Source organism: Oncorhynchus clarkii, chromosome 30 (assembly GCF_045791955.1).
Source record: "Oncorhynchus clarkii lewisi isolate Uvic-CL-2024 chromosome 30, UVic_Ocla_1.0, whole genome shotgun sequence".
In the NCBI taxonomy this organism is placed as follows: Eukaryota; Metazoa; Chordata; class Actinopteri; order Salmoniformes; family Salmonidae; genus Oncorhynchus; species Oncorhynchus clarkii.
Genome location: NC_092176.1, coordinates 14,390,683 through 14,408,889, shown reverse-complemented (window position 1 = coordinate 14,408,889; position 18,207 = coordinate 14,390,683). Strand labels below are relative to the sequence as shown.

The 18,207-nt window shown below is 41.5% G+C and overlaps 1 protein-coding gene across 13 annotated transcripts in view; it reads left to right on the top strand.

Moving 5' to 3' along the window:
• Positions 1–18,207, top strand: part of LOC139390129 (nuclear receptor corepressor 2-like) — a 129,834-nt gene that overhangs the window by 35,022 nt on the left and 76,605 nt on the right. For all 13 annotated transcript variants that reach the window (XM_071137310.1, XM_071137304.1, XM_071137299.1 and 10 more), the window contains exon 4: positions 5,693–5,870. In XM_071137310.1, the coding sequence (XP_070993411.1) occupies positions 5,693–5,870 (178 nt within the window). The remainder of the gene's footprint in view (positions 1–5,692; positions 5,871–18,207) is intronic.

Sequence of the window (18,207 nt, the reverse complement as noted above, 5' to 3'; positions counted from 1 at the left end):
ATTGATTTTAAGAAAGGCATTGGTGTTTATGGTTAGGTACAGTCGTGCAACCATTGTGCTTTTTTCCGCAAATGCGCTTTTGTTATATCATCCCCCTGCGTTGCATCGATAATATGCAACGCAGGACACGCTAGATAAACGAGTAATATCAACCATGGGTAGTTATAACTACTGATTATGATTGATTGATTGTTTTTTATAAGATACGTTTAATGCTAGCTAGCAACTTACCTTGGCTTCTGCTGCATACACATAACAGGCAGGCTCCTTGTGGAGTGCAATGAGAGGCAGGTGGTTAGAGCGTTGGACTAGTTAACTGTAAGGTTGCAAGATTGGATCCCCCGAGCTGACAAGGCGAAAATCTGTCGGTCTGCCCCTGAACAAGGCAGTTAACCCAAGGTCCTAGGCCGTCATTGAAAATAAGAACGTGTTCTTAACTGACTTGCCTAGGTAAATAAAGGTGTGTGTATATATAAAAACAAAAAATCGGCACCCAAAAACACAGATTTCTGATTGTTATGAAAACTTGAAATCGGCCCTAATTAATTGCTCGACCTCTAATATCTACTGCATGATGACAATTTGATTCCCTAAGCAAAACAGTGTCCTCTCTATGTGCTTGTAATACACTTTCAGTCTTTCACACATACTATTTCTCTTCTTCCTATTGGCCTCTTAAATCCCATCAGGGATAATGGCTTTTACTGTAGAGCAGCAGAAACCACTTTAAAATAAAATGTTTAGGTGCCTAATCTAGACCCATGGGCTATGTGTACCAGGAGTCTCAGAGGTTGTACGAGGTCACCTGAAATAAATGGAGCAGGGCTGTCAGTGAACTTTCTTTTCTTCTCAGCATTAGTCTTTCAGTTAAGTGCTTTTGAAAGCTAAAGGAGACCTTGGTGTGTCTAAAGAAGGATGCGCAAGCAGGGGTGATGTGCTTGGATCAGGGAATCTGTTGATTTGTTCTATGCGGAAAGTTAATGATGATAACCTTAGTCTTGAACTATCCTTATTTGAACAAATTCTCTGAAGGACGCTTTAGTGGAATATTTTCCCTTTCCTTACGGTGTTGTTTTGCCTAAGGCACAGCACTCAGTCTAGGCTATTGCGTCACGTAGAAGTTATCCTCTGAATTTTTTTTAATCAACTATCAAACACAGTTGTCTCTGATGTTTAGTTTGCGGAGTCGACTGGTAATCCCATTTTTATCTGTTTGATGTTTTCTCCTTTTTGTCTCTCTCTTCCTGTACTCAGTTCCCCGTCCCTGCCATGGAGCTTCTACCCCTGGCCCCCTCTCTCTCCCAGCCTCCCCTGCTCTCTGCACAGCTGCAGCTTTTCCTCTGGGGAGGGGGGAGATTGGCAAAGGCACAAACGCGTAGTGCTTCCACAATAACGCGGCGCTATCGGCACGCATGATCTGTGCTCTGCTCATAAGTGGACCTGAGCCAGTGAGAGACTAATGGAGACGTTGTTGTATTGTATCACAGCGCTGCGCAGCGCCTCCTCCCTGATGTCCCTCACCCCTCTACCCCCTTTTACTCCTGTCAAATCCTCCCCAGGGATCAGATTATGTTGCACGCTCATGCATAAGCTTGGAGAGAGGGAGAGGGAAAAGGGAGGAATATAAAATAGCATACAGAGCTTGATGATGTGATTATGTAAGTGCCAAGCCTCTGGCAATCAGAGGGGTGTGTATCTAAAAGGGGAGTGAGGGGGAGGGGCTTTAACACACCATCTGGATTTACATTTTTTGCCACCTATTTTTTTTGCATCACTTTTTAAAGGGATGGTTCACCCAAATTGCATGTTGTTTTCCCTGTAAGCAGTCTATGGACAAGGTATGGTAATTTTAGGGGCATTTCCCAAATCTCATTCAAGTCATGCTATTAGCATTTTTCGCGTGTCATGACCAAATCATCCGAAAGTAACAAAAAATGTACTGTATAAAGCTCAACAAAGTCACTTATCGATGATTTGAACATGAGTTGAAAAAAACATGAATAATAGCAGTCCCATGACTTGAATGGGGAAGCAGTGCCAGGGAAACCAACCCAAAGCATGGATTCCCTTCATACCTTGTCCATAGACTGCTTACAGTATAAGGCAACCAATGTGTCATTTTGTAATTTGGGTGAACTATCCCTTTAAGCAAGTATACACCAGGACTTCTGTCATTTCTCAGTCCAGGCCACCCCATGACACCTTTCACATGCAGATTCAGGATTGTGTAATATGTAACTGCTACATTCCTGCGGTCTCGTCATTGGGGAGAATATAGCAGATCCTGGCTAAATTATTATAGTACCAGTGGCACCCTGCAAGACAACGCTTTCTGCTCACTGGCACTAAAATGAACCACACAGTAGTCCTTTGTGGCTCTGCACTGGCAATTGTGGTTGTGTTTCCCAGTTGTTTCCCACCCCTAAGAAGCCACTTCCATTTTGACATTGCCAGTCTTGTCACTGACATTCCAGCATCTACCTAAGAATGTCTCAAGGGCAGGTTTTTAGAAAATCATGGCCTAATCTGGAACAGAGCACCATTACCAAGTCCGGGCTCTGTGTTTGTGGTGTGCTAGTTTACAGGGGGGGTAAGGGGGAAGGTGTTGTGGTGTGCTAGTTTACAGGGGGGTAAGGGGGAAGGTGTTGTGGTGTGCTAGTTTACAGGGGGGTAAGGGGGAAGGTGTTGTGGGAGATGAATGGTTGGTAGATTAAGGTGAATAAACCCTAAGCCTTTGCGCCAGGAGTTTCTCCCGGTCTTTCTCTATTGGCTAACGAAGCCCAAGTTTGACTCGATGGTCCACCAGACTCTTCGTTCGGGTGGAAGTGTCTGGGAACGAGATTAGTAGTGAACTGAATATTCAAAGCCTTTCATTTCACTGAACATTGAAGGACACAGCCTGCTTTTCCAGACCCTTATTTTTAACGTTTTTTGCTTGTTTGAATTCCCTGAGTTTGAATGTACTGTGAGTCTAAAACCACACGTACAGCAGATCATGACCTATTGTATTGCAGCTCTGCTCCCCTCTTCTCCCTTCCACCCATGATTTTAGCCATCTAATTGTTAGCATTCCAGGCCTCCCAGCTCTGTTCTGGTTCGGAGCTACAGTACAGGGATGTTGCAGGGAAAGGGCCGCAGGAAAGGTCAGTCATGGTTTTGGGTGTCTGTGTGTGTGGCCCTAGTGAGTAGTGACCACTTGACAATTCAAAAAGATAGAAGAGCAACTAGGCTTTATGCTGTGTTTTAGTGTAGTGTATTAGTAGTGGCAGTCGGAAGGTGGGTTACAGAACTCATTTTTGGTGTCTGTTTGATCTGCCTCAGCATTCCTGTCTAATAACTAACTATGCTGCTCCTTCTGTTTAAGTCATGGGTTTTTATATTTGCATTTTTACATTTGAGTAATTTAGCCGACGCTCTTATCCAGAGCGCCTTGGTGAGTTCATACAGTACATTTTCATATTTGTTCGTACTGGTCCCCCGTGGGAATCGAACCCACAACCCTGGCGTTGCAAGTGCCATGCTCTACCAACTGAGCCTTTTAGCTTATCTGGTCATACTGTACAGACACAAGTAATATTTTAGGTCAGTAGGACCACAAACATTTAGCTAATCGCCCTGGGGTTGTGTGCAGACATGGAATGCATCAGTTGTGTAAACCTAGGCATATGTACAGAAGGGACCAGAAATAGGCAAGGCCTGTATGCTGCCGTAAGTGGGTCACGCGGTGAGTGGGATAGGATAGGCCTGGTCGTTTCCTTTGTTTAGCCCGCTCACCGTGTGGGCCGTACAAATGGAGAAGTTCATCATTATGGTCATGTTGTCAAATCCCTTGTCTCCCCCAGGACCATTATCTGCTTTGAGTGTTTCATGGATTGACACTTTTTCATGTAGCAGAGTGGTGTTCTCAAGTGATAAAGCACTTCTACCATTGTACGGAGGGGGTGGAGGAGCTCTTAGGAATGGATATTGGCAATCACTCAAGACGATGACGTCTAGAATCGCTCTTCCTAAAAATAAAAAATAAATTCAGCACAATGACCGTGAATAACTCCATATTACTGTAATACGTCATATAATACACAATGACCGTGAATAACTCCATATTACTGTAATACGTCATATAATACACAATGACCGTGAATAACTCCATATTACTGTAATACGTCATATAATACACAATGACCGTGAATAACTCCATATTACTGTAATACGTCATATAATACACAATGACCGTGAATAACTCCATATTACTGTAATACGTCATAATACACAATGACCGTGAATAACTCCATATTACTGTAATACGTCATATAATACACAATGGAACATTATTTTGTTAATAGGGGAAAGTATTGGGCAGTAAATCGTATTTTACTATGTACCGGTATTGATGCATGGACCGGTTTGGGTTTTTACTTTCTATAATGGTATTTGAATGTTTGGTTTGTTAAATGTGATACGCCGTTTGTAACGCCCATTTTTATAGTTTACACCTTTACTTGAGTCATCCCTCTCCGCTCTCTCTCTCTCTCTTTCCATGCCGCTTTCCACACAGACCGAGTCCCACCCCCTGTCACTCAAGGAGCACATTTGTTGTTTCTTGACCACGAGACACTTTCGTTCAGTCTGCATGGTCAATGCAGCACATGCAACAATGTTGTTTCCACTTTGATCTTCATTTAAATCCACAAGCGTTCTATAATGACAATATTATTTTGTGTTTGTTACATCTGCAAACAGCTAGTTTTTTTTTTCTTAGCAAGTTAAGCTAAATCATGTTAGCTACTAATGCTAATGGATAGTTAGATGGCTAGCTAACTAGTTAATAAAAGTACTGAGTCAGAGCTAACGTAGCTAGCTAATACAGCCTGATACCAGTGCTGGTGGAGGCCTAAATCAGCATGTTGTTTGTGCAACAGTATCTTCTAAATCAAGAGGAATAGGCGAAGCATGAACATGTTGGCTACATGAATAAAGATTTAATGTAGCCAAAGACTATAGGGTCCGCTAGGGAACACTGAACATCACTTTGGTTTCTACCCTGTCACAATAACTCGTCCACTGCATTTTCATTCGTTGTCATGTCAAACACTGTGTTCAAAGTGCCCACTATTATTTATATTCTAACTAGAATTATAATAAACATTCTATTTCCATGATTCTAAAAGGTCACAAGTGTTTTGATCTAAATCACAATTGCAACATTTGGTTAAAAATAGGGCCTAGTATTTTTGCCCATATCGTGGCAGTGTGGAAATGATCTCAAATGAGTGCAGGAAATGCAGAAATTGATGGAAATGCAGGAAATTATTTTAGGTTGAAGTTGAATTGAACAGTATAAAATAATCAAAATGGTGAAAAACCCATTGAAATAGTTCAGATATGTGTTGCCACCCTAGGGTCACGCACTACTCATAATGCAATTGTTGAACTTTTATTAATCAAAGCATAAAATATTGTCAAATTTGAAAAATATATGATATTTTGGCTGTATCGCCCAGCCCTAAATAGAGGGCTTTTATTTCATGCCCCGCAACATTGAATTTGATCTGTGTGAATTGATTTAACAAATATACAGTTCTGAATATCCAGTGGTTATTTTATTACATCAGCTCACAACTATTATGGTGCCAGTTTGTGTCAGTACTTACAGATGTTAGTTGTTTACCTGTCTTTCTCTTTGTCCCTACAGAGGTCAGGAGCAACATATCCGCTATGAGCACATATACCTGCCCGATCCCAACAGCCTATCAGAGGTGGAATATGCTGAGATGAAGCGTCCTCGGCTGGACATGGGGGCGGAGTCTCTCATGAGGCACTCAGCCCACCGCCCACAACTTCCTCTGGGAGGGGCAGAGGACATGTCAAAGGTCAGTGTTGATTACTTAGGAAATGTACTCCTACTTTGATTCGTTTGGTTTAAAGTGCTGATTTGGATAGGACAGCTTTCTCTTAACTGTGCTGACATTTCGCCTGGCTGGCTGAGGTTAAGTGGTTATTTAGCATGGTGTGGTGAGTCATTTGACACTCTGTGGTTATTTATAGCTACTAAATGCCCAGAGTAAACAAGCAGTGATGTGGGAAGTAGCTGTGCTGTTGTTTTCTCTCCCAGGAATGGCTGGGTACTGGCTTGAATATATTTTTCTATGTGCCTGCTGGGTCACAGAAACCCTCCAAAAGCATAGGTTTAACAGTGTAAATGTATAACATAGCAGCTAATGGTAATGAATATTTCCTCTTCAGCAAGGGATCAGTTCCTTGATGGAGGTGAGCCAGTCATAAGTAATACAGATTGCCTTTCACTTTTAGAGGTCCGGACCTACTGCACAACAACTGTGCTCTGCTTTAGCTGCACTGGTGACTACTGTGTCTTAAATGAATAGCGCAGGTATTTATTTGCTTCAGTCACGGAACACAACCGCCGCTTTTTAGAGACCTCCTTCTGTTTGGTCCAGGTATCTATTTCCTTAATGCAGGAAGCTTTTGCTCTGTAAGATGTTGAAAAGACTACCACACCGTTTGTGACCAGTATAAACATTATAATAACAAATCCATCGCAAATGAGACTTGCAAAGGCTGCCTATCATACATCCCTGATTTTGCGCAAAAAGTCTCCTCAATGGAAATGATGTTGTTCTCCCTTTTCTTCTTTTGCTCAATCTTTCTGGTACTCACTGAAGTTCACTCATAAAAATTCATTTAGATCCCGCATTTTGTTTGAAACCGGCAATTATTTGCTGAAATGTGTGCCGATTCCTGGCTATTAAAAGGGACAAGCTGCTATTTGAGACTGCGTTTAATTAAAGTTTTACGGTAAGTGGCAGCAGACACAGAATGTTAGCTAGCTCTGAGAATGTGTCCCATGAATAGGGCTGGCACAGTCAGTGTGTGTTGCTTTCTACAGGTTCTGTTTTCTAGGTCAGAGGCTCGGGGGAAGGTTGTGCTGCTCACTGCTCTGGTCTCCTTTCACCTGTCATCAACACATTGGATGACACTCTGCTAGTACTGTTTCTCTGCTCATCAACAAGTCATGGCACCTGGAAGGTGATTCTGAAAAAGCACTGAAGAAATGATTGTTCCCACTCATACTCTACCATCTGGCGTCGGTGGGAGTTGTTAGTAACCAAGATTGTTCCCAGAGTGCTATGGTGTTACACCCACAGTTACTGTTGCTGTTTAGCTAGCTATGTCCTGTTGGTGTCTTCTACACGTCAAATGTTAGCAGAATAGTAATTTTGGCCATTTTGCTAATCTATTCCAGAGGATGTTTAATTTCTAATCAATTTAGTCCATTTCTGAATAAGGGGCAAGAGAATGAGCTTTGCCTCATTGGGGAAACTATCCTGCTCTACCTAGGGCTGTGGCGTTGATTGTCAAGCAAATAACTGCCGGTGTCACGGTAACTGACCGTTAATGAACATAAACACATTTTTAGCAACTCCTGGCTTCCACGCACAGCCTACAGTCCACTGATGCAGACCTTTGGAACATCACCATTTTAAAAGTCTAATAAATCCATGTAATATAGCCTACACAATAAAACTATTATTTACTTTAGACAGGTCTAAAGGAACATGATATGAATTAAAATGTAGTCTATTTCAGAATAATAGAATAGCATACTCTGAGTTGTCCTTATGTTAGGCCCTGATCTGGCTATGCCATATGGCTGGGGGCTACACCAGCTCATTTAGCAGACAATATTTGCTTAGAATTCCATGGCACTATTTAAAAACATATATTTTATAGTATGAAGAATACAATTGAACATAGCTGAATAGAAAGGAATTTTTTTCCAAACGATTGCCAGGAAAGTGCGCACATGCGGCTATTCTGTGTTGAGCGCTTAACAAAGAAACAGGTCCTCCTATATGCTATTTATATATGCTATTTATAAGTTATTTCTGCAACTTTAGTTGAGATACAAATGTTGGGCTATATGTTTTGATGTTTAATACATTCTAAGGCTGCATGATGAGACTAATAATGTTTTTTTTTTTTTTAAGTTGCATGAAAGGCTCTGAGTTGTTTCTTGTGGAGGCTGCACACACTTCATCAGTCTCTCATTCACAATTTGATAAGCACTTGATAATATTTTCACCAGGCCTTGAATTTCCAGTTGACAACCCCCTTGTGTGGCTGTAATGCCCCCTAAAACATCTATGCATTTTGCGACCAAAGTGGCTGTTGTGCTCTTCGGATTAATATAATAATTAAAATTCCCTTCCCCAGGCTGCCATACTCCGAAGCACCTCTCGCTCACATGGCTCTCTCAGATATCTCAATTTGTATTAGCTAATGCCCATCACATGATCAGGTCCTTCTCAAAGCTAAGAAGTAGGCTAGAAGTGAAGACGGACACACATCGGGGACACATCAAATCCCGAGTCCACGTTGAAGATGTTAGAAGAACTGTCTACATTTAGCATACCTTTCATCAGCCAACAAGATGAGTAGTCCTAACAAAGAGCACTAGCCGATGTTATTCTACTATTCCCCATAGTACAAAAGTTGACCCATTCTTTTGGTCAACTTGTTCTTCTGTGCATTAAATAAATATTCCAAACATACGCTGGGACAGTTGTTGGATGCGATAGATCCCAAATTAATACAACCACAAACATTTAATAGCAATGAGGCTGATGCAACAGATCAGAACGTTTTAGCTTAAAATGTTGATGAACTATTAGGCTATTTCTTCACATAATAAGCGCAGCAATGCACACACGGCAAATGTTCCAAAATACAATCAATTAGAGGAAAATGCTGTTCTCAAATGTGATCGCAAATGCAGTTATGCATGTGATACTTTATGGTAAATTATCTTCCCCAAACTTGAAACTCAAGCGTCACCTATGTACACTACCGGTCAAACGTTTTAGAACACCGACTCATTCAAGGGTTTTCTTTATTTTTTAAAACAATTTTCTATATTGTAGAATAAAATATCAAAACTATGAAATAACACATCATGGAATCAAAAAGTGTTTAACAAATCAAAATATATTCTGTATTTGAGATTCTTCAAATAGCCACCCTTTGCCATGATGGAAGCTTTGCACACTCTTGGCATTCTCTCAACCAGCTTCACCTGGAATGCTTTTCCAACAGTTCTTGAAAGAGTTCCCACATGGATATCCCACAAGCAGTTCCCACAACAAGTTCTGAACACTTGCTTTTCCTTCATTCTGCGGTCAAACTCATCCCAAACCATCTAAATTTGGTTGAGGTCCGGGCATTTTTACAACACAACTGATTGGCTCAAACGCATTAAGAAGGAATGAAATTCCACAAATTAACTTTTTAACAAGGCACACCTGTTAATTGAAATGCATTCCAGGTGACGACCTCATGAAACTGGTTGAGAGAATGCCAATTCTGTGCGAAGCTGTCACTAAGGCAAAGGGTGGCTATATGGCACTAAGTCACTACATGATTCCATATGTGGTGTTTCATAGTAAATAGTAAAAGTAAAGAAAAACCCTTGAATGAGTCGGTGTTCTAAAACTTTTGACCGGTGGTGTATGCCAACTAGGCTCTACACCGGTTGTAAAGCAGATTAATGTGCTTAATTCTTTTGGCCACGTTATTTGCCCACTTTATATGTGTGCTGGTTCTAACCTTATCAACACGGTTATGCCTATGGGCTAGTCTGCATGAGGTGTGCAACTATGATTTAAAAAGTTGCACAAAAAAAACATGTTTCGTTCCTTACTGCACACACTGGGCATCATTCACAAGTTATAATGCATCATTCACAAGGGATAATGCATCATTCACAAGGGATAATGCATCATTCACAAGGGATAATGCATCATGCACAAGGGATAATGCCTAGTAGGCCTAGCCTATAGAAAGCTGATGGGATCCTATTTTTAATAGAAGCCATCAAAACTCTGTTTTCTCACACAATTGCATAGCCTATTGAAATGTTGCTCAACATGAGCTCATGCGCTTTCATGAAGTGTTTGATTTGATTATCGAAAACATTTGAATTGATGTCAGAGTGATTAGAGGGACAACAGAGGGCTGAGTACCAGGCAGTTATCAAGTTAGGTAGGCTACTAATGACCATCAGCAGCAGCAGAGCTTGGAGATGCATAATTAGCGTGACTAAATGGTCATGTGGAATTTGACTGCGATGATGACTTGTGACCACCGGTGTGGCAGTAATACGGTCACCGTAACAGCCCTAGCTCTCCCCGGTGTTAGTCATCCCTGGCCTGACCTGCCTGTTGGGACAGCAGCAAGGACAAGGACATCTCTCACACCCTCTACTGTGCTGTGTGAGATCCTGCTGAGTGGCAGCATCTTCCCCTGGGGCAGCCAGGGTATTATTAGACACCACATTGAGCTGGGACTGGGAGGAGGATAGGGAGGGGGATTCTGAGTAGGGAATATGTGGGGAATATGAGCTAGCTGTGAAACAAACAATTAATAAATAATGGAGCTGCTGACCTAGATTTGATGGGCCTCTCTCAGGATTAAGCACCATAGCAGAGGAAGATGAAAACAGCAGCATCACAGCGAAGAGCAGAGATACTGCTAGTCTAGTGAGATGTTCCTGACATGGTACAGAGCACTTCAAACTGCTACGGGAGGCAGCCAGCCAAGGAATGATAAATAGATATGCCAATAAAGGAGACTGCAAAACACACACAGATTCTCTAAGCTAGCTGGGAAATATTCAGGAACGCTAGTAATTCCTCAGTGCTGAGGGCTGTGAAGCCATTATATAAGTGTTGTCAGATTCAACCACTGTATGGAAAGAATGAGCAAAACGAGAGGAGAGCGGGGGATGGGGAACAGAGGCAAAGGGCAAATACAGAGAGAGGCACAGATGAAGGGGAAACGGGAAAGGGAGGAGTAAGAGACAGAGGGACAGGATAAGGGAGAGCAGACGAGACTATATAATAGCAGCAGCCTGTCTAGCAGGCATATACAGTGCCTTCGGAAAGTATTCACACCCCTTGACTTTTTCCACATTTTGTTTTGTTACAAAGTGGGATTAAAATTGATTTAATTGAATTTTTTTTGCCAATGATATACACACAATACTCTGTCATTTCAAAGTGGAAGACCAATTCTAACGTTTGTAAAAATAAAAAAAAAAGGTGTTTTTTTTAATCTTGATTAGGTAAGCGTTCAACCCCCTTAGTCAATACATGTTAGAATCACCTTTAGCAGCGATTACAGCTGTGAGTCTTTCTGGGTAAGTCTCTAAGAGCTTTCCACACCTGGATTGTATAATATTTGCCCATATATATTTTTTTTTAATTTTCAAAATTCGTCAGGCTCTGTCAAATTGGTTGTTGATCATTGCTAGACAACCATTTTCAGGTCTTGCCATAGATTTAGAAGCGGATTTAAGTCCAAACAGTGACTCGGCCAATCAGGAACATTCACTGTCTTCTTTGTTAGCAACTCCAGTGTAGATTTGGCCTTATATTTTAAGTTATTGTCCTGCTGTAAGGTGTATCTGGTGGAAAGCAGACTGAACTAGGTTTTCCTTTTGGATTTTGCCTTATCTCCACTCAGTTACATTGTTTTTATCCTGAAAAACTCCCCAGTCCTAACGATTACAAGCATACGCATAACATGATGCAGTCATCACTATGCTTGAAATATGAATAGTGATCATCAGTAATGTGTTGTATTGGATTTGCCCCAAACATAACACACTGTATTCAGGACAAAGTTAATTGCAATTTTTTTTTAAATATCGAAATGCCTTAGTGCCTTAATATTAAAAATAGGAGAAAGATTGTTCAAGCAACGCTTCTCACTGTATTGGATTTTGGTGGTATTGTTTACATACACGCGGCACAACCTCTGTTTTAAAACCCTTGGACACAGTCTACCATTCTGCAATACGTTTCATCACAGGGGACAATTTTAGGACCCATCATTGTCGTCTGTATAAAAATGTGGGATGGACCTCTGTCTGTAAGAAGAGAGCTGCATTCTCTTTGATTTATTTACAAAGCAATCTTACAGAAACTCCCTTCATATGTAACTTCATTAATTAAGATAAGAATCATAAGTTACCAAACCCGTTCACAGGAATGGATAACACTAGATAGATCCCTTCAGTCTCCACCGATTTAGGAAAATCTGTGTTGAATTTTTTTTGCCCCTAATTTGTGGAACAATCTGTACAGTTCACTGCAGTTAGATGTACTGGTGTCACTCAGGCAGTTTAAATGATTGATTGAGGACCTCTATGTAGTTGAATGCGATTGCTTTTGGTACATTTTTATTTTGTTAATTGTCTGCTGTATTATATTGTTTTATTCACGTGTATGTTTTAATATCTGTTTTTATTGTAATGTGTTCAGGGCTCTCTTGTAAAAGAGATTTCTATATTTATCTCATTGTGACTCCGTGTAAATAAAGGTTAAATAAATAAAAATGTATTGTATGTGGGGTACTGAGAGGAAGTAGTCATTAAGAAATCATGTTAAACACTATTGCACACAGAGTGAGTCCATGCAACTTATTGTGTGAGTTGTTAAGCAAATGTCTACTCCTGAACTTATTTAGGCTTGCCATAATAAAGGGATTGAATATTTATTGACTCAAGACATTTCAGCTTTTCATTTTTTATTATTTTGTAATCATTTCGAACAGCATTCCTCTTTGACATTATGGGGTATTGTGTTAAGACCAGTGCCGCACAATTTTTTTTTACCTGTTTTTAAATTCAGGCTGAGTCAATCACAGACTCCCACCACTGCTGTGTCTTGATATGTAATGGAGTCCGGGCAGATCCACAGGTGTAGTTCCACAACAGCGTGACAGACCCAGCACAATGAGTCTTGTTTTCTCTCCTCAATGAGAGGTAGATTAGATGGAGGGAAGGCCGCCTGCTGTCTAAGCCTCTGCTTGGTGATCAGCCATAGCCCTTGGAGAACAGAATAGGGATGAGGTATTCAAGCTGACAAGTATAGTGAAATGCCTTTCTTGCCAGCTCCAAACCCAAGGTAGAACAAAAACACAAGAATTTTGAAAAAGTAAGAAGCTATATACAGGGTCAGTTCCAGTACCATATTTACAATGTGCAGGGATACTGGAGTGATGGAGGTAGATATCTATAGGGGTAAGGTGACTAGGCATCAGGATATATGATAAACAGAGTAGCAGCAGCGTACATGATTGTGTGCGTGCGGTGTTGCCCAAAGGATTTATTTTCAGCAGCGTTGGCAAAGTTAGCGGGGGTGGGGGAGAGACGCTTAGCAGCCAAACAAGGCACTGGTAGGATTGCGTGTGTCTGATGTAGAGGTCGACCGATTAATCGGAATGGCCGATTTAATTAGGGCCGATTTCAAGTTTTCATAACAATCGGAAATCATTAATTTTGGACACCAATTTAGCCGATTTTAAATTATTATTATTTATTTTTTTACACCTTTTACTAGGAAAGTCAGTTGAGAACACATTCTAATTTTCATTGACAGCCTAGGAACTAGCTGCCTTGTTCAGGGGCAGAACGACACATTTTTACCTTGTCAGCTCAGGGATTCAATCTTGCAACCTTACAGTTAACTAGTCCAACGCTCTAACCACCTGCATCACGAGGAGAGGAGCCCGCCTGTTACGCGAATGCAGTAAGAAGCCAAACTAAGTTGCTAGCTAGCATGAAACTTAATCAATCATAATCACTAGTTATAACTACACATGGTTGATGATATTACTAGTTTATCTAGCGTGTCCTGCGTTGCATATAATCGATGCAGTGCGCTTTCGCGAAAAAGGACTGTCGTTGTTCCAACGTGTACCTAACCATAAACATCAATGCCTTTCTTAAAATCAATACACAGAAGTAAATCTTTTTAAACCTGCATATTTAGCTAAAATAAATCCAGGTTAGCAGGCAATATTAACCAGGTGAAATTGTGTCACTTCTCTTGCGTTCATTGCACGCAGAGTCAGGGTATATGCAACAGTTTGGGCTGCCTGGCTCATTGTGAACTAATTCGCCAGAATTTTACGTAATTATGACATAACATTGAAGGTTGTGCAATGTAACAGGAATATTTAGACTGATGGATGCCACCCGTTAGATAAAATATGGAACGGTTCCATATTTCACTGAAAAAATAATGTTTTGTTTTCGAGATGATAGTTTCCGGATTCGACCATATTAATGACCAAAGGCTCGTATTTCTGTGTGTTATTATGTTATAATTACGTCTATGATTTGATAGAGCAGTCTGACTGAGCGGTGGTTCGTGCGTTTTTCCAGCCGCTCTGGTGTTTATGAATTCAAGCCTATCAACTCCCGAGATTAGGCTGGTGTAACGATGTGATGTGAAATGGCTAGCTAGTTAGCGGGGTGCGCTCTAATAGCGTTTCAAACTTCACTCGCTCTGAGACTTGGAGTAGTTGTTCCCCTTGCTCTGCATGGGTAATGCTGCTTCGAGGGTGGCTGTTGTCGATGTGTTCCTGGTTGGAGCCCAGGTAGGAGCGAGGAGAGGGAAGGAAGCTATACTGTTACACTGGCAATACTAAAGTGCCTATAAGAACATCCAATAGTCAAAGGTTAATGAAATACAAATGGTATAGAGAGAAATAGTCCTATAATTCCTATAACTACAACCTAAAACTTCTTACCTGGGAATATTGAAGACTCATGTTAAAAGGTACCACCAGCTTTCATATGTTCTCATGTTCTGAGCAAGGAACTTAAACGTTAGCTTTCTTACATGGCACATATTGCACTTTTACTTTCTTCTCCAACACTTTGTTTTTGCATTATTGATGTGTTATATTAAGTTAAAATAAGTGTTCATTCAGTATTGTTTTAATTGTCATTTATTACAAATACATTTAAAAAATTTGGCCGATTAATCGGCATCGGCTTATTTTGTCCTCCAATAATCGGTATCGGCGTTGAAAAATCATAATCAGTCGACCTCCAGTCTGATGTGATGCACATGTATGACTCGTCATTTCATCCCATCTCATCACAATGGCTTTAGAGGTCCTCCTCTTGGCTGCAGTTTTAAAGTCAGTCTTCTGAGATTTTGTCATGGGCCTGAGAGCGAAAAGTCAGTCTTCTGAGTGACTCTCACATAAAATCAATTGGGGCCCCATGCCATAACATGTTTTGAATTTAGATTCTCCTTGACTGTCTAGTCTTTTTTTTTTTTTTTATTATTTTTTTTTTTTGGTGGCTGTTAGTTCTCAAAGATGATCTTATTAAAACATATGTAGGTTTGTTATCTTTTTGTGGGGGGTGGAGTTTGGAGGGGGAGGGCTACTGTCTGGGGGCTGGAAGGTCATTCTTCACACTAGAGGTCTTCAAGGATCCACCTGTACCCGAAATCCCGAGCGGGTACGAATCCAGAATTCTAAATAGTTTCACGGGTCTGCGTCAGATCAGATATGATTGTCATGGGTCTCGAACGCGACTGCTGCAGTAGAGAGAGAGGGATTGTGGAATTTATGCTGCGAGTGGCGTGTGTAGCTTGTTGTTGTTGGCTAATCAAAAGTCATCAATGTGGCAATAGGCTACAGTCATAGAGCCTCTATTAGGAGGTATCTAATCCCAATGGGAATTAAAATAACGGAATAAAAAGTTAAAGGAGAAAGATGGACTACAACGAACAAGAGCCTACAGGTAGGATGCTACTTCATATTCTGAACGGAGTTGTGTAGGACAAGAAAGCGCATGCAGCCACAATTAGGCTGGCTAGCTAGCTAGCTTAACTAGCTTCTCCCAATTTGATGCACTCAAGACAGGTTCTACTACGTAATCATATTGGATGATAAATAACCTAGCTATGGGCGCTATTAGTCTGCCCATAGTGCGAGTCGGTTTGGTTGGCTGCTGTCTCGTCTCTACCTCCCTGCTTGCGCCCCGTGTCACTCGCTCAGTCAAGGTAGCCTACACGCACAGCACGCATGGCCCCTGCTAGAGTGGCACCTCCTCTCCCTTGCGCTTTATCAGCTCCGATTTAATTAAGTAGCTTAAAAATAGCATTTTCTGCTGCTTCCCCCACTGATCGTACTGGGTCTGGATCCGACCAGGCATATACGGAACAAATGTAGTTGTCCTCGGGTCCGTTCGGAATGGGTGTCTGTCAATGTTTTTATTTATTCATATCGGGTCCGGGTGTAAAAGCCCCAGGTCAATTTCGGAAAGGTTCCACCTTTTTGGACCAATGAAGGCCTCTACTTCACACCTCCAATCTGTAACTTCACTAAATTTCCATGCGTGCCACACTCTGCCCACACTGCGCTAACATGAGGGCTGACCTGTCAGTCTGACAGAGATATTTATGCTGTTGTGGAAACCAAAATACCTTTCATGTCTATGCCAGACTGCCAGCTTGGATGTCATAGTCACATGCCTGTGTGTGTGCGTGCGTGCTGCCCCCTTCCCTGGACACCTTTCCCCCACATTCTCCTGTTTGCTGGTCGGTTGTGTATTGTCAGTCATTACTGGCAGCTCTGAATCTGTACTGATTAGTTTTTGGCATAGACTGTTTTTATGGTCAGGGAAGGTCAGGCTTCACAAGTGGCACTTGCTGTGAGTAAATTTAAGGGTCTCTTGTTTCTGTGGGTTCGAGCATTGCCATTGACACAAAATTAATCCTACTTCAGAATGTAACTTAGGCTAAGAGGAGTTGTGCACCTCTTTCTGTTTTTAACAAGACTAAATCATGTGATCTCATGAACACCTGCTAACATGAAAACAACAGGATGTTTTCTCTGCTCCTTTCAATTGTCGCACATACACTGACTGTACAAAACATTAGGAACACCTTCCTAATATTGAGTTGCACCTCCTTTTGCCCTCAATTTGTTGGGGCATGGACTACAAGGTCTCAAGCATTCCACAGAGATTTTGGCCCATGTTGACTCCAATGCTTCCCACAGTTGTCAAGTTGCCTGGATGTCCTTTGGATGGCGGGCCATTCATGATACACACAGGAAACTGTTGAGCCTGAAAAATGTAGCAGCATTGCCCTTCTTGACACACAAACCAGTGCGCCTGGCACCTACCCGTTCAAGTGCACTTAAATATTTTGTCTTGCCCATTCACCCTTTGAATGGCACAAATACACAATCCATGTCTCAAGGCTTAAATGTCCTCCTTTAACCTGTCTCCTCCCCTTCATCTACACTGATTTTGAAGTGATTTTAATAAGCAATCATAGCTTTCACCTGGTCAGTCTGTCATGGAAAGAGCAGGTGTTCCTAATGTTTCATACACTCAGTGTATGTTCGCTGACACACTGCACATACAGCACACGCTCTATCAAAGCCTGTGCTCACTCAGCAGGCATGCATTCATTGCACATGTACTGTGTGTGTACAGTCGTGGCCAAAAGTTTTGAGAATTACACAAATATTAATTTTCACAAAGGTTGTTGCTTTAGTGTCTTTAGATATTTTTGTCAGATGTTACTATGAAATACTGAAGTGTCTAAGGCTTTTATTGACAATTACATGAAGTTGATGCAAAGAGTCAATATTTGCAGTGTTGACCCTTCTTTTTCAAGACCTCTGCAATACGCCCTGGCATGCTGTCAATTAACTTCTGGGCCACATCCTGACTAATTGCAGCCCATTCTTGCATAATCAATGCTTGGAGTTTGTCAGAATTTGTGGGTTTTTGTTTGTCCACCCGCCTTTTGAGGATTGACCACAAGTTCTCAATGGGATTATGGTATGGGGAGTTTCCTGGCCATGGACCCAAAATATCGATGTTTTGTTCCCTGAGCCACTTAGTTATCACTTTTGCCTTATAACAAGGTGCTCCATCATGCTGGAAAAGGCATTGTTCGTCACCAAACTGTTCCTGGATGGTTGGGAGAAGTTGCTCTCGGGGGTTGTGTTGGTACCATTCTTTATTCATGGCTGTGTTCTTAGGCAGTGAGTGAGCCCACTCCCTTGGCTGAGAAGCAACCCCACACATGAATGGTCTCAAGATGCTTTAATGTTGGCATGACAAAGGACTGATGGTAGCACTCACCTTGTCTTCTCCGGACAAGCTTTTTTCCGGATGCCAAATAATCGGATAAGGGATTCATCAGAGAAAATGACTTTACCCCAGTCCTCAGCAGTCCAATCCCTGTACCTTTTGCAAAATATCAGTCTGTCCCTGATGTTTTTCCTGGAGAGAAGTGGCTCCTTTTCTGCCCTTCTTGACACCAGGCCATCCTCCAAAAATCTTCACCTAACTGTGTGTGCAGATGC